The sequence below is a fragment of the Arachis duranensis genome, chromosome 4 (assembly GCF_000817695.3).
Source record: "Arachis duranensis cultivar V14167 chromosome 4, aradu.V14167.gnm2.J7QH, whole genome shotgun sequence".
NCBI lineage: Eukaryota > Viridiplantae > Streptophyta > Magnoliopsida > Fabales > Fabaceae > Arachis > Arachis duranensis.
Genome location: NC_029775.3, coordinates 57,604,992 through 57,622,945, shown reverse-complemented (window position 1 = coordinate 57,622,945; position 17,954 = coordinate 57,604,992). Strand labels below are relative to the sequence as shown.

The following is a 17,954-nucleotide window of genomic DNA, read 5'->3' as shown; positions in this document are numbered from 1 at the left end:
CTGACTAAGAATAATAAGATAACCATAGCTTGCTTCAAGCCAACAATCTCCGTGGGATTCGACCCTTACTCACGTAAGGTATTACTTGGACGACCCAGTGCACTTGCTGGTTAGTTGTGCGGAATTACATAGTGTGAAGTAATTTTCGTGCACCAGTGGTGTTCACGTTTACCACTAACACTGGAGCTCCCTTTATCTCCACGTTAACTACCACGTTAATGTAGTTAATGTGCAATTAACGTGGGTTTATGATGGCTTCGCAGGCGTTATTGTCGACCACCTTTCTCATTAACGTTGCAAGCTCATTCTCATTCCACGTTAGTGTTCACATTAATTAGATTAACGTGGCTACTAACGTGGTACTTCCTTGCTTCCTTTGTCCTGAAATCCAGCAAATAAAGTGCATCAAAGCTCTAGCCCAAGTCATGAGATTATGCATCATCAATTTGTCATTCAATCCTTGCAAAATCCTCATGAAATCATGTAAAATTCACAATAGTTGCTTGAATCATGGTGTAAGTGTATTTTCATCCAAAACTTGCCTTATCACTAAAAAAATGCATGAAACTACTCTAAAATAGTAAAGAAAAGGTCAGTGAAACTGGCCTAGATGCCCTGGCATCACAACCCGCCGGCGACAGTCACCGCCACTACCCCTCATCTCCCCTTCAAACCCTCATTCACCCTTTCTCTCCCCTATATCACTGCCGCGCTTCTGCCACCACCGCGGCCTCTGCCACCAGCAAACCTAGCTCCCCCCTTTTCTTTCATTCTTCTCCCACCTACAACACCCCTCAACCCCATATCTTCACTGTCTCTGTCTCGTCTCTCAATTCCCCCTCTGCCCTGACCACTATTCCATCGCCGTGGGTCTTTACTGCCACCACCATCTGAGGCGGCTACTCCTCTTCTGACCCACCTAACCTCTACTGCCTACCCAATTCCAACTTCCATCTCTGCCTGCTCGAGGTTACTGCCCTACTTCAACTCTATTTTTTTTACTTTAGTTCATTTCTGTCAGTAGCTCACTGTTAGATTTTGTTAGTCAGTTAGATTTTGATTTTGATTGCTAGGATAGAATAGAAATATCTGCTGTTAGGTAGCTCGGCTGTGGTTAGAGGATTATAGGCCTAAAAAGTGTGCCCTATTTGTTTACATGTCTGTGTGCATATTGCTTAATTACTGAGTGGTTTGATCATGTCTTGCCATGTTGTACCTATTCTGCTGCCATGCTTGCTTGATTATATGATTGGTACTTGAGTGATGCTTTTGGAATCATTTCTTGTTTGTTTGGCTATCCGGAAACGTCCAATTTTAAGCTGGAATGCTGCCCAATTTCTCCCAAAACCATCTTAATTCTAAAATCTTGAGCAGGGAATGAACTTGGCATTTATACTTCAACTTTTGCCTAACTCGCACCAAGTTCAATACCCGGGACTTTTGGGCCAGTTTTTTCCGTTCCTATTTTGATTCCCGTGGTTAGCACTGACTAAGTGAACTTAAGAAGTTGCCTACATTCTTGTTAAACCATAATATGCAACCTCCTTACATTATGTTCATTCTCTCACAATAATTAGTATGCTTTGATTGTGAAACTTCTTGCAACTTAACATCATTTTCAACTTCTCATAGTTACACAATTGCACTTTATTGTTTGTAACACCAATTATTGTGAAGTCCGTTTTTGGCATTTCTATATTTTCATGCTTATGAACATGACCGTTGCGCATAACTTGCAATTCTCTCCCCATTAGGCAATTCTCCATCATACCACTAATTACCAACTTCACTTTTCTAACTCACTGATTTCTTTAACCACTAACTTCATTTTTACTTACACTTGACTCTTTAACCATTCTCTTAAAGTATGATGATGAATATGCCTAATCTTTGAGAATTGTGTCACATTGGTTGGAATCCTGAATTGCTGGTTTATGTTTCCATTTTTCTAGGCTTACTTGCAAACCAAGTTTTCTATTTCAAGTTCATATCATGATTACTTGCCATCCATCTTGCATCCTGAATATGCTTCTATTTGCTTCATACTACTTGTTTAATTGCTTATATTCTACCATATTCTACTTTTAGGATGTCGGACAAAGGAAAGAGGAAAGTACCATCTTCCAGAAACAAGAAGAGAACACTAGAACCTACTCTTGCCTCAGACACATCATCCCCAGCCAGAGCCAGCACCTCTCCCTGACCCTCAGGATTAGCATCGGGGACGATGCTTGATCTTAAGTGTGGGGAGGCTGCCATTGGCATCATTTGAGGACCAGTGAAATATTTTGGGCGTATTTCCTAGTTATATCCTCCTAGCTATCCTATTTTGCATGTTATTGTATATATTGTGTTAGATATTTTGGACACATTACTCTTTTATTTTGGATATTAGATATTAGTTAGATTTTTCTCTATATAGTTATCTTCTTAATAGCTTTTTCTCTATATAGTTATCTTCTTAGTAGCTTGTAGTTGTGATTAGAAAATATTTTGGAATTGTTGAGACATAGTCAACCCTTTTACATATAAAATTTGTTTTGATTGGAAATAGAAAGGGTAAACTAAGGAACTTTTCAATCACAACAATGCTTAGCCAAAATAATGGAACTTTTCAAGGAACCCATCTAGAGAGCACAACCCAATTGATTGAAAAATTTTTGTAGCTTGCTTGAATTCATACTTTGTGAAGTATGTATTGAGCTAAAAACACAAGCTTGTGAGATTTGAGCCTATTGACATGGTTACATTTTATAACCACTTACTTTCCATTCTTGTGTGCAATTGTTCTCTTTCTATGATTGTGACCCTTAATTTGCTTGATTCTATATGTCTATTCATTCCTTGTATTTATGCATTTATATGATTGAGGCCATTATTTCATTAGCTCACTCACCCAAATAGCCTACCTTTTACTCCCCATTGTAGCCAATTTTAAGCCTACGCTTAACAACTTATTTTTATTTTAGCATATTACAAGCCCAAGGCGGAAAACCAATGAAAGTCCCTTGCTTGGATCTTTGATTAGCCTAGGCTCGTGAGAGTATTCATTATTCAAAGTTGGTGAGGCTTGGGAACATTGGGTGGGATAAAAGGGGTAGTTACACTTCCATATTTAGGAATTAGGAATACATACTCATGTATTGATTAAACATATAAGACCTTATGCAATTGATGTTCTTGTACAAAGTATGAAAGAAAAAAAATGAAATGAGAAAAAAATAAAAGAAAAGAAATATAGAAAAGAAAAAAAAGAGAAGAAAATGAAAGAAAATGAAAAGAAAGCAACCAAAGGGGACAAAATGCCCCAAAGTGAAGCTCAGTGAAGGAATCAATGCATAGGTGTTGTGAACCAAGAAAAGACAATGCATGAATATGTAAGAAAATAAAGAATGGGTAGTTAGAATAGTTTGAATTTGTATAGGTCATTGCATAGGTTAGGTTGGAAAGTTTATACTAATCAAAGATCCAAACTCTAGTCCACTTAACCATAAATGATCCCACCTTGACCCTAACCCCATTACAACCTAAAGGAAAGACCTCATGATGAATGTATGCATGCATTGAATAGGTGTCGATTGTTAGAAGAAAATCAAATTTTGGAAAGCATAATTAGAAGAGAATTGAGTGAATTAACCCTTAACTACTTGAGTGAATAGAGCGGATACACATCCGGTGAGGGTTCAAAAGTTCAATTACATGTGTTCACCCATATTATCTATATTCGTGCAAGCTTGAATTTCTTTTGATAATTCAATACAATTGTGGTTTAGACTTGATTCCTATTGCTCTAACTCTCATGCTTATACATGTTCTCTTGGAAGTTGAATTATGTTGACCAAGCATTTGCATTCACTTTAGGAAGTTGCATTTAGATAGGTTCATATAGTTTAGTTGCATTTAATAAAGATCATACCCCCTGTTTCCTTCTTATTTTAGCATGAGGACATGCTAAGGTTTAAGTGTGGGGAGGTTGATAAACCCCACTTTTAGGGTTTATCTTGTGTTGAATTTAGAGTATTTTGCTAACCTTTTTTCACATTTAGCCAATGAATTAGCATGATTTTGTGATCTCTCCCTTATTTGTGCTTAATTGTAAAAACATGCTTTCTAAGCCTCTAATTTGATAATTTTAATTCTCTCTTGATTCCATAAGGTGCCTTGATGTGTTTGCTAGTAATCTCAGGATGAAATAGGCTTATAATGGATCAAAGGAGCGAGGAAGGAAGCATGCAAGTGGAGAGAAGTATAAAAAGCCAAAGAATTGATCCCCGCCAAGGACGCGCACGCGCACAAGACGCTCGCGCGCACCTCGCAAAATTGGCCAGGGACGCGTACGCGTATCGTGCGCGTACGCATCGCAGTGCGCACGTGATTCTTTTAGTGCAACTTGTGCCTGGCGATTTTGGAGGGTTTCTAGACCTATTTGGCGCTGGAATTCTGTTAGAGAAGGATTAAGAGGACTAAGGATTGAAGGGGAAGGCATCTTTCACTCATTGTATCTTACACACTCATTAGGATTAGGATTAGTTAGTTTTAGAGAGAGAAGCTCTCACTTCTCTATAGGATTAGGAATTAGGGTTAGATTAGGATCTCATAGTTCTAGGTTTAATTCAAGTCTCCTTCTACTTCTACCTTCAATTGATGATTGCTACACTTTGGTTCTTCTTTCTATCCCTATTCTCTTGTTGTAATTTCTCTTATTTTGTTTCTAGGTTTTGTAATTGAGATACTCTTGTTCTCTTTATTTTCTTTTAATAATGCAATTTGAGGTAATTCATGATAATTGTGATTTCCTTGATAGTTGTTGTTAATTCTTTGCATTTGATTGTTTTTAGAATTCATTCTTGTTGTGATTTACTATACTTTTCTTTTGTACCTTCCAAGTGTTTGATTAAATGCTTGGAAGGATGTTAGAGAAGAATTTTATGTTCTTGGCTTGGGAAGGTAACTTAGGAACTCTTGAGTTACTAATGTCCAAGTGATTGATAGTTGATAGCCATTGACTCTAGCCTTCATTAATTCAACTAGTGAAAAGTAGGATTTATGGACTTGGATTGATAAAACTCACATGACTTTCCTTTGCTACTTGTTCAAGGATGACTTAGTGGGATTGATCCTTGTAACTATCATAATTGTGGCTAGTGATAATGATAGAGACCCTTGACAACCAAACCTTACCAAGACTATTTTGTTAATAGAATTTCACTACCATTTACTATACATGTTTCTTATTCAAAACCCCAAAATAAACAAGTCCATAACCAATAACAAGAACACTACCCTGCAAGTCCTTTGAGAGACGACCTGAGGTTTAAATACTTCGATTTATAGATTTTAGGGGTTTGTACTCGTGACAAACAAATTTTTGTATGAAAGGATTATTGTTGGTTTAGAGACTATACTTTACAAGAAAACTTCATTGGTGAAATTCTAAACCGTCAAAAATCCTCTCATCAGGCGCGCGCGCGCACAGTGTGCTTGTGCGTCGATGGCCAAGTTGCTAGGGGGCGCGCAGGCGGCATGCACGTTGGCGCGTGGGTGTCTGAGATAAAGTGGACACAAAGTGGGCACAAGGTAGACACAAATCTCTGGTTTTCTAGCCCAGGAGTAAGAATGCACCACCGGCGTGCGCGCACAGTGCGCTCGCGCGGGGATGCTATTTTTCCTTGCTTTTTTTTTACAACATAAAAGAAGCTATTCTAACACATTTTTGGCAGGTGTTCAAGCTAGTAGCCAAGAGAACACACTCAAATTCATGCACTATTCAAAATATAGCATTCTCTCCACTTCAACAATTCTTCCGTACCAAAATGATGAAATCTATCTAAATATCCTAGTTATCCAACAAGATCAATAAAACTAGCTTTCCTAAGCAATCAACAACATCAAGAAGTCACAAAATTCACAAGAATCTAAAGCTAAAAGCAAGATGGTATACACAAGGAAGATCTTACCACGGTGTGGTGCCTCCCACCAAGCACTTTTCTTTAACATCCTTAAGTTGGACGGTCAGTCGCTTAAGCTTCTCCTTCTCTAGGTGCATCCGCCAATAGGAACACCTCTAGCTCTTTTGGGAGCTTGTAGCCATGGTACTTCTTCACTCTATGTCCATTCACCTTGAAAGTTGCTTCACTTTTAGGATCAAACAACTCCACCACTCCATAGGGCTTTATCTCCTTCACCTTGAAACGTCCTTCCCATCTAGAGCGGAGCTTGCCAGTCATGAAACAAAGCCTCGAATTGTAGAGGAGAACCTCATCACCTTCTTGGAAGTCCTTCTTCTGGATGTGATGGTCATGGAATACTTTAGTCTTTTCCTTGTAAATCTGGGCATTCTCATACGCTTCGTTCCTCAAACACTCGAGCTCCTCTATCTGCAATTTTCTGGCTACTCCTGCTTGGGTCAAATCCATGTTGCACCACTTTACTACCCAATAGGCTTTGTGCTCAATCTCCATCGAAAAGTGGCATGCCTTACCATAGACGATCCGAAAGGGACTCATCCCTAACAGAGTATTGTATACTGTTCTATACGCCTATAGTGCATCTCCTAACCGGGGGCTCCAATCCTTCCTTTGTGGATTGACCATTTTCTCCAAGATTCTCTTAATCTCCCGGTTGGACACTTCCGCTTGTCCGTTGGTTTGCGGATGATAAGCAATGACAACCTTATGCACTACCCCATAGTGCTTGAGCAGTGCCTCTACTTTCCTATTACAAAAGTGGGATCCTTGGTCGCTCACAATTGCTCGTGGTGACCCATAACGGCATACAATGTTAGTCCTAATAAAAGAAACGACAGTATTGGCATCGTCAAGGCGGGTAGGTATTGCTTCCACCCACTTTGACATGTAGTCAACCGCTAACAGAATATACAGATACCCACTGGAGTTGGGAAATGGTCCCATAAAGTCAATGCCCTATACATCAAATATCTCACAGAACAACATAGGTTGTTGAGGCATCTCATCCCTTTGGGACGTGTTTCCCGACTTTTGACACTGATGGCAAGACACACATAACCAGTTAGCATCCTTGAATAAGGTGGCCACCAGAATCCACAATCCAACACCTTTTTAGCGGTCCTTTGTGGGCCAAAGTGGCCACCACATTCGGACGAATGGCAAGCTTCAAGAATGGGTTGGATTTCAGACTCCGGGACACATCTTCGAATTACTTAGTCCACTCCCCTCTACCACAAGTGAGGGTCATCCCAAATGTAGTATTTGGAATCACTCCTCAACTTATCTCTTTGGTGTTTAGAAAAGTTAGGAGGGAAGAGTTTCGCTACCAAGTAGATTGCCATTGGGGCAAACCAAGGAAAGCTATCCGACACAGCATGCAAACTATCCAATGGGAATGAGTCATTGATCGAAAATGGATCAGATTTTAAATTCTCAAGGTAGCTTAAATGATCTGCAACCATGTTTTGAGATCCACTCCAGTCCCTAATCTCAATGTCAAATTCTTGCAAAAGCAAGATCCAACGTATGAGTCTATGTTTTGACTCATTCTTTGACAATAAGTATTTCAAAGCTGCATGATTCGTGTATACCACTATCTTTGATCCTAGCAAATAAGATCTGAATTTATCTAAAGCATGAACAATAGCTAGGAATTCCTTTTCAGTAGTGGTATAGTTGGATTGTGCTGCATCAAGTGTTTTAGAAGAGTATGCAATGACATAAGGGAGTTTACCATCGCGCTGTGCAAGCACGGCACCTATAGCATGGTTTGACGCATCGCGCATTATCTTAAATAGCAATGTCCAATTGGGGCCTCGTACAATCAGTGCCGTGGTAAGAACTCTCCTTAGCTCTTCAAAAGCTTTCACACATTCACTGTCAAACTCAAAGTCCACATCTTTTTGGAGTAGGCGCGACAATGGCAAAGCAATCTTGCTGAAATCTTTGATAAAGCGCCTATAGAATCCTGCAGTCCTAAAAATGAGTGGACCTCCCTCACAGATGAGGGGTGAGATAAAGTGGTGATAACATCAATCTTGGCCGGGTCTACAGAAATTCCTTCATGAGATACTACATGTTCTAACACTATACCTTGTCTTACCATAAGGTGACATTTCTCAAAATTCAAGACAAGGTTAGTGTCAACATATCTAGCTAAGACCTTGGCCAAGTTCTCTAAGCAACAATCAAATGAAGTTCCATAAACACTGAAGTCATCCATAAAGACATTTAGACAACTCTCCATTAGATCAGAAAAGACACTAGTCATGCACCGCTGAAAAGTAGCAGGTGCATTACATAGTCTAAATGGCATCCTTTTGTAGGCAAAGGTGCCAAAAGGGCAAGTGAATGTGGTCTTTTTCTGATCTTCAGGAGCAATATGAATCTAGAAGTAACTAGTGAATCCATCAAGAAAGCAGTAATGGGATTTACCCGTCAAACGGTCCAACATCTGATCAATAAAGGGCAAAGGGTAGTGGTCCTTCCTTGTAGCGGCATTCAACCTTATATAATCGATGCACACTCGCCACGCATTTTGTACTCTCTTGGTGACCATTTCACCATCATCCTTTTTAACCGCAGTGATGCTTGATTTCTTGGGAACAACCTGGACCGGGCTCACCCACTCATTGTCAGAAATCGAGTATATGATACCCGCGTCAAGTAGCCTAGTGACCTCCTTCTTTACCACATCGAGTATGGTTGGGTTGAGCCTCCTTTGTGGTTGCCTAACCGGCCTAGCTCCCTCTTGGGGAAATATACGATGCATGCACTTGCGAGGGTCAATCCCCACAATATCGGCTAGGCTCCAACCAATTGCCTTCTTGTACCTTATGAGAACATCTAGGAGCTTTTCTTCTTCTTCACTAGAAAGCTCACTAGCAATAATGACCGAAAACTTTTGGTTCTCTTCTAATAAAGCATACTTCAAATGAGATGGAAGAGGCTTCAATTCACTCTTTGCCTCAAGCTGAGGTTCCTTTTCGTCAAGCTCACGGAGTTCATTCTTAATAACTTTCTCATGTTCACCCTCTTTGTCATCCATCTCTTCAACAATATGGTAGCACAACTTGTTATGGTCTTCTTCTTGCACTTCCGCTACCACCTCATCAATTACATCACATCGGAGAACGGAATGCTCTTCGGGAGGATACTTCATGGCTTCTTCTAAATTGAACTTGATAGTCTTGTTTCCATCCTCAAAGGAATATGTGCCGATGAAGGCATCTAACTTGAATTTAGAGGTCTTAAGGAAGGGTCTACCAAGTAGAATGGAGGATGAGCTTCTATTTTCTGTTAGAGGCATTTCAAGGATGTAAAAGTCTACCGGAAAAACCAAATCCTTGATCACCACAAGTACATCTTCGGCTATTCCTGTTACCGTGATCACAGTTTTATCGGCTAAGGCAAACCTCGCTGTCGACTTCTTTAATGGAGCTAAATTCAACCGCACAAAGGTAGAAAGCGGCATGATGCTTACACAAGCTCCAAGGTCACACATACAATCATGAAAAGTGCATCCACCAATAGAACAAGACACCAAACAAGGCCCAGGGTCACCACATTTCTTTGGAATAGGTTCCATCAAGGAAGAAATTGAGCTACCCAAGGATAATGTCTCCAATTCTCCTATCCTATCCTTGTGTGTACACAAGTCTTTCAAAAATTTTGCATACTTTGGAATTTGTTGAATAGCATTAAGAAGTGGTATGGTTACCTCAACCTTCTTGAACACTTGAAGCATATTCAAATCAAATTCCAATGTCTTCTTTGCTTTCTTCACCATGGAAGGGAATGGAATAGGGATGGACTCATCCACTATAGGTTTCCTCTTGGGTTCCTTGAGGTTTACTCCTTCTTCCTCATGCCTTTTGTCTACCTCCTCCTCTTCATGTGGAGCTTCAACAACCACTTCTTCCTCATGAATGTCCTCCAAGACCCTTGGAGGTATCTCCTCTAATGTAGTTCTTGGCCATAGAGTGATGGCATTGAGACCGCCCTTTGGGTTTGCTTGGGGTTGGGATGGAAGGTTAGAAGAGCTTGAGGGTTAGTTGGTGTTGTTGTTGGAGGTGGGGGGTTAGTTTGACATGACCATCTTCGAAAGCATGTTGGTGAGGTTAGCCAATTGAGCGTCCAAGGCATCAAATTGAGCCTTGTTACTCTCATGTTGTTTCTCCATAGCAGCTCTAAGCTTGTCAACCTGATTGGTGGGAGATGGAGAGGTTTGGTAGGATTGTTGTCAATGGTGTGGTGCTTGGTACTTGGTGTAGTTGTTTTGGTTTTGGTTGGAGTGACTTTGGTTGGCTTGGTAGTTGGTGTTATTATGGTGGTATTGAGATGAAGATTGGTTGTTTTTATGATGAGAAGAAGAGTTGTTCCATCTTTGGTTTTGATTGCTTCCTTGTGTATTATCCATCCACCCTTGATGTTGATTACTACCATATGGGTAGTTGTTTTGGCCTTGAGAAGGATAGGGTGGACGGTTGTTGTAATTCACATTGGCCACTACAAGGGCATGTTCCTCTTGAATTTGATGGCATTGATCAGTGTAATGTATAGTGCTAGAGCACAAACCATAAATCCTAGGAGGGCCGTCAAGTTGAGTAACTGGAGGTGGAGCTTGGATGGCTTGGATGGAGTATAATTCCCTTTGATCCTTTTGTATTTGCGTGAGGAAGGCGGTTATATCCCCAAGTGCTTTGGTTAGGCTTGATTCGGAAGGGGACGGTTCTACCACACCCTTGAGAGGATTACTTCTCACCCTTGTATGTTGTGTAGCTTCGGCAACATCCTTTATCAAATTCCAAGCTTCTCCCTACGTCTTGTTTTTTGAAAGGGAACCACCGCTAGAAGCGGTGAGCAATCTTCTATCTTCCACATAAAGACCTCCGGTGAAGTAGCTAATGAGTAAGTGGGTGTTCATTCCATGGTGTGGACAAGATTCCAATAGCCTCTTAAACCGAGACCAATACTCGTACAAACTCTCTTGGTCTCTTTGCATTATACCCAAAATCTCCTTCCGGATGTAGTCGGTCTTTTCCGGTGGGAAGAATTTATCTAGAAACTCTTCTCAAGAAATTCTAATTGGTCGCAATCTCATCCGGTAGCGAATAAAACCATGTCTTTGCTTGTGCTTCAAGAGAGAAAGGGAAGGCAAAAACCATGATAGCCACCTCATCGGCTCCATGCCTTCGAGCCATAGAACAAGCAACTTGAAAATCCTTTAGATGTCGAATGGGGTCTTGACCCGGCAACCCATGATACTTAGGTAGTAGATCTATCAAACTATTCTTCAATTCAAAGTTTGGATCAAGGTTAGGATACCTTTCTTGCAACGGTTGAAATATGATATCCGGAGCTCCTTGCTCATGCAAAGTGATCCGGCGTGGCCCCGCCATGTATGGCTCACCTGTAGGATGCAAAGATGTATTAATAGTGCCAACAAAAGAATAGGAAGTAGCGGACTCCAAATCACTCTCGGTACTGTCTAGTGATTCGGTGTGTTCCTCAAGAGAGACCAAAGCACTAGCCGTATAATCCAACCACTGTCTAGCTTGCCAAGCGTGTGACAAAGTTCTTTCAATCTCGGGATCCAAATCGGCTAAGCTAGAAATCGGTTGAGACCGAGTCATCAAATTTGAGAGTCATAGCACAAAAACAAGAGGCTAAACTATAGCTAAGTGTTGAAAGCAAACAAACTATCTACAATATTCACATATTCACATAACCAATATCAAGGCATATGTTGCAACCATTCCCCGGCAACGGCGCCAAAAATTTGATGAGCGCTCGTGGACTATGTCGGAAGATAATTTCTCAATAAAGTTGCGTTGCAAGTATAGCTCTACCAACAACAATCCTCGAGGATCAAATTTAGAAAGGAATTGGTTGTCACAAGTTCAACCCCAATAAAATAACTGAAGTATTCAAACCTCGGGTCGTCTCACAAGGAATGGGCAAACATATGCTTCAACATTGGTTAGAAATCCGGGGTTGTAAGTCATGGGCAAGGAATTAAACTAGGAATCTTAGCAAACAGGTAATCTTAAAGTGCAAGGAAATAATTCAAATAACTAATCAAGATGTGAGCAATTCCAAACTAAGAAGACAACCATTCAATATAATTCTACTCTCAACTAAACAATAACTATAATCAAGGCAAAGCAATCAAGATTTTTGGGTCTTCAATTAAGAATGATAAAAGCAACTCTTGGCTAGACATGGGAATTGGGGTCACTATATTTGTCTAATAACCATATCTTGACAATTATGAGGAACCAAACTCATTAAGTTTACTTCTATACTTGAAGTATGTTAAATGGTTTGGTTCAACATCCACCCATAAGGTCTAACCTCACTACTAATTAACCTAGTAGTAGGCTAGTGTCAATGGCTATCAAATTGACCACTAAGGGTTCTACAATTAATCATAGAAATAATCAATGTAACATCAACGAACCAAGATTCACAACATTCATGCAATGGGTATAAAGTAACCATTGACAAGAATCCATAAAACTAACACAAGATCTAGGCAAAATTATACTAAGAGATTCAAATTAAACAATCAAAACTAGTAATTAACAAGATCCAATTCAGAATTCAACAAAGGAAGATCAAATTAAAGCTAGATATAGAGAAGAACAAGGGTTTCTCTCTCTAGAAGAACAAAGAACCCAGAAACTAGAAAATGTGTCTTAGTGTAAAAATGATTGATCCTCCCTTCTCCCTAGCATCCTTGGGTCTCTTTCCATGCAGAAACAGCTTGAATATGGGCCTAATGAGCCTCAGAAATTGCCAGGCATGATTTCCTTTAATGAGGTCACGTGCAGCTTCCCGCGCGTGTGCACCGATTGCTTTTGTGATCCACGCGTGCGCGCCAAGTGCACGTGCGCGTCAGTTGGAATTCTCTGGCCTGCGCGGATGCGTCCATCCTTGCGCGTCGCTTTCAGCTATCCTCATCCACGCATGCGCGTGAAGTACGCATGCGCGTCGGTGCTGAAGTTCCCAAAATCCAAATCTTCATGTTCCTTCCTCTTGTGCATGCTTTCTTTCTCTCTTCTAGGCTATTCTTACCCTATTAATTCTAAAATCACTCAACAAATACATCACGGCATCGAATGGCAATAAAGAGGATCAAAATATAGCAATTCTATGGCAAAATAAGCATGTTTTCCATCATGGAGCAATATTAGGAAGTGAACACAAAACCATGCATTTCTTGTGAATAAGTGCGAGAAATATTGACAAAAACCCCATATTAAGCACAAGATAAACCACAAAATTGGGGTTTATTAGAATGCTGCTGAATATTTCTGAAATCCTTTTACTATTAATTTCCAGCTGTGAACTGAATTTGGGCTGTTTTACCTTGATACATTCTATTATTGCCAAATTCACTTCATGAATTGACAGGCCCGCATTTTCGCATTTACTTTGGTTCCCTTTTATGTGCATTTGTGATTGTCGTCATCTTGCAAGTGAGCTTGCTTGTTCTTCAACTTTGGGAATTCATTTTAGTTAAGAACTACATTACCATGCCGCTAATTTTAACACACTTTTCTAACTTTTGTCTTGCTTGACTTTGTGACCTTTCTTTTAGTTTTCAACTAACTCTTTTAGTTTCTTTCGAGGGATGATACTTGTTATTTCTTAACAAACAAGCACTTAGCTAGCATTGCTTGATTTCTTGGTTTGTATCCTATTTGGTGTTTAATCTCTATTTTCTTGAATTCTAAGAATTTTCTTCTTTGCCTCACTTCATGAATATGTCAATCCTCTTATTGTCTGTACTTTATACTTCTTTACTTGGTTTAATTGTTTATATCCTATGATTTCTATTTTCTCTAAGATCTCTAACAGGGGAAAAGCCAAGGTTACCTCTTGAAAAAGGAAGAAATCCCAATCTTCCACTGCTTCTCCCTTCTTCGATTATGCCAAGAACCCTCTTTTAGACAAGGAGAAAGCATATCAGTTACTGCCCCCTTCCAATGGAGAGAAGTTTCCAAACCTATACTGTGAGCTCCGCTTCCCAACTTTTCAGGGGCAAAAACTCAACCTATAGAAGAAGCTTGCCATTCCTTTAGATCTAAGGCAATCCATTGAGCTTCGACTTGATGGGTTGGTGATGAGCAGATAATTTATACGTTTTTTGGCATTGTTTTGAGATAGTTTTTAGTAGGATCTAGCTACTTTTAGGGATGTTTTCTCTAGTTTTTATGCTAAATTCACATTTCTAGACTTTACTATAAGTTTATGTGTTTTTCTGTTATTTCAGGTATTTTCTGGGTGAAATTGAGGGACCTGAGCAAAACTCTGATAGGAGGCTGACAAAGGACTGCTGATGCTGTTGGATTCTGAACTCCCTACACTCGAAATAGATTTTATGGAGCTACAAAACTCCAAATGGCGCGATCTCAACAGTGCTGGAAAGTAGACATCTAGAGCTTTCCAGCAATATATAATGGTCCATACTTTTTTCGAGCTTAAATGACGCAAACTGGCGTTCAACGCCAGTTCCATGTTGCATTCTGGAGTAAAACGCTAGAAACATGTCACAAAGCAGAGTTAAACGCCAAAACACGTTACAACTTGGTGTTTAACTCCAAGAGAAGCCTCTGCACGTGTAAAGCTCAAGCTCAGCCCAAGCACACACCAAGTGGGCCCCGGAAGTGGATTTTTGCATTAATTACTTATTTCTGTAAACCCTAGTAGCTAGTCTAGTATAAATAGGACATTTTACTATTGTATTAGACATCTTGGTTTCGTCTTTATCTTAGCATCCATCTTTGGACGTTTGGTTCCTAGACTTTGGGGGCTGGCCATTCGGCCATGCTTGAACCTTGATCACTTATGTATTTTCAACGGTGGAGTTTCTACACACCATAAATTAAGGTGTGGAGCTCTGCTGCACCTTGAGTTTTTATGCAAAGTACTACAGTTTTCTATTCAATTCATGCTTGTTATTATTCTAAGATATTCGTTGCACTTCAAACTGATGAATGTGATGATCCATGACACTCATCATCATCCATCCTTATGAATGCGTGCTTGACAACCACTTCCATTCTACCTTAGACCAAGCGCATATCTCTTGGATTACTTAATCAGAATCTTTGTTGTATGGGCTAGAACCCTTTGGCGGCCACTCTTGAGAATCCGAAAAGTCTAAACCTTGTCTGTGGTATTCTGAGTAGGATTCAAGGATTGAATGGCTGTGACGAGCTTCAAACATAGGCGTGGTGACAGACGCAAAAGAATCAATAGATTCTATACCGACATGATCGAAAACCGACAGATGATTAGCCGTGCCGTGATAGAGCATTTGGACCATTTTCATTGAGAGGATGAGATGTAGCCATTGACAACGGTGATGCCCTACATACAGCTTGCCATGGAAAGGAGTAAGAAGGATTGGATGAAGGCAGTAGGAAAGCAGAGATTCAGAAGGAGCACAACATCTTCATACGCTTATATGAAATTCCACCAATGATTTACATAAGTATCTCTATCTTTACTTTACGCTTCATTTAGTATTATTTTCGAAAACCATTATAACTATTTGAATCCGCCTAACTGAGATTTACAAGATGACCATAGCTTGCTTCATACCAACAATTTCCGTGGGATCGACCCTTACTTAGGTAAGGTTTATTACTTGGATGACGCAATGTACTTGCTTCAAAAATTTTTTTCTTTTTCGTTTTTTCCAAAAATTATTTTCAAAAAAATCCAAAAAAATTAGAAAATCATAAAAATAAAAAAATATTTTGTGTTTCTTGTTTGAGTTTTGAGTCAATTTTTAAGTTTGGTGTCAATTACATGTTTTAAAATTTTTTTGCATTTTTTCGAAAACTCATGCATGTGTTCTTCATCATCTTCAAGTTGTTCTTGGTAAGTCTTCTTGTTTGATCTTTGCATTTTCTTGTTTTGTGTCTTTTCTTGTTTTTCATATGCATTTTTGCATTCATAGTGTCTAAGCATGAAAAATTTCTAAGATTGGTGTCTTGCATGTTTTCTTTTCTTGAAAATTTTTCAAAAATAAGTCTTGATGTTCATCTTGACATTCAAAGTGTTTTTGGTGTTCATCTTGACATTCATAGTGTTCTTGCATGCATCATGTGTTTTGATTCATAATTTTCATGTTGTGAGTCATTTTTGTGTTTTTCTCTCTCCTCATAAAAAAAATATATATCCTTTCTTTATTTCTCTCAAAATTTCAAAAATTTGAGTTGACTTAGTCAAAAAATTTTAAAATAAGTTGTTTCCTATAAGTCAAGTCAAACTTTCAATTTTAAAAATCTTATTGATAAACCACTATTTTATGGTTTATACTGTGTTTAATTGTGTGGTTTTATCATGATCTTTACCCACTTATTCATATAATTAGCATGCATTTATATTTCCTTCCTAAAATTGTTACATGATTGAAAACTTACTTCCTAGAGAGTTTTAATTAGGTATTTTAATTCTCCTTTATTCCATCGATGCCGTGATCTGTATGTTAAGTGTTTCAGGCTTTATAGGGCATGAATGAGTTGGAGATTGGAATGGAAGCATGCAAAAAATGGAAGGAACATAAAGAATTAAGGAGATAACCAGCAAGAAGTCACGCGGTCGCATGGCTGATGCGACCGTGCGAGATAGAAGAAATAACAGTGACGCGCTCACGTGCCTGACGCAACCGCGCGGATTGGAAGCTGCATGAACGACACGAAATGTGTGGACGAAGCGCACGCGTGGTACGAGAAACGCCGAGTGACGCGAACACGTGGATGATGCGACCGCGTGACATGCGCAATCTGCAGAATTTTAGAAGTCGCTGGCAGAGTTTCTGGGCCGGATTTCAACCCAATTTTCGGCCCAGAAACACATATTAGAGCCAAGGAACATGCAGAGACAAAAAAACAACATTGATTCTGCATAATTTTTAGTTTATAGATCTGAAATTGCTCCTCCCTAGGTTTTACTCACTTGAACATTCATAGTTAGGATTTTGAAGGTTTTGGCTTTAGCTTCTGAGAAGAGTCTACCTCTGGTACTAGTCATTATAGTCTGTTATTTACTTTTCATTTATTCTTCCATATTCTTAATTCCCCTAGAGTTGACTTTGGATTATTTTCATGAGTTATTAATATAGACTATTTTTTATTTTCAATTAATCCCTTTCATTATTATTCATCATGTCTTTTTTTATTTTCTCCATTAATTCTGTGAAGTTTATAATTATGATGAGTGAGTAGTCCCATAACTTGATTGGGAGATGATTGAAAGGAACCCTTGAGTTGAAACACTCAAAAGAGAAATTATAATTGGGTTATTTGTTGGATCACCCTCTAATCATTGACACTAGTCCTTCCCAAGAGAGAGGACTAGGACTTGTGACTAGAAACAACTTTCCAACTTGCTTGACTTTCCTTTATCTAGTAAGGGATAACTAAGCAGAGCAACTTCCAATTATTAATTAATCTTGAGAGTACTTCAACAAGAATAGGGCTTCCAACTAATCTACTCCCAGTCAAGGCTTTTATTTAAAATTAATTAAATTCTCTAATTTAATTTCCTCTTATCAACTCAACTATTTTTGAAAACACCTGATTGTTAAAATAGCACATTTCTCTGCAACTCGTTGGGAGACGACTTGGGATTCATACTCCCAGTATTTTAATTTCAATATTGTGACAACCCTTTTAAATTGATAAGTGGATTTTTGGCTGGTTAAGGACTGTACTTGCAACGTATTTCTATTAATAAATTCTTAACGCGCCAATTTTCGCCACGTCAATTTTTGGCACCATTGCCAGTGTGCTAATTTATTGATTGGCATTTATTTAATTGCAATTTTTCTCTTTTTTATTTTGTCACTATGAGCTGTGTGTTTCTTTCGTTAAATGACGCGTTCACTTCCTGATCCAAGCTTGCCAGTATTTGACCCTGAGATTGAAAGAACTCTTTCACGTATAAGGCAAGCTCGGCGTCGGCGAG

General features: G+C 39.2%; 1 protein-coding gene across 1 annotated transcript; it reads right to left on the bottom strand.

The window, feature by feature from the left end:
- Positions 1-6,020: 6,020 nt before the first annotated feature.
- On the bottom strand, positions 6,021-6,416 carry LOC107484485 (uncharacterized). Its single transcript, XM_016105049.1, has one exon. The coding sequence runs from the start codon at positions 6,414-6,416 to the stop codon at positions 6,021-6,023; it is 396 nt and encodes a 131-aa protein (XP_015960535.1).
- Between the last annotated feature and the right edge of the window lie 11,538 nt (positions 6,417-17,954).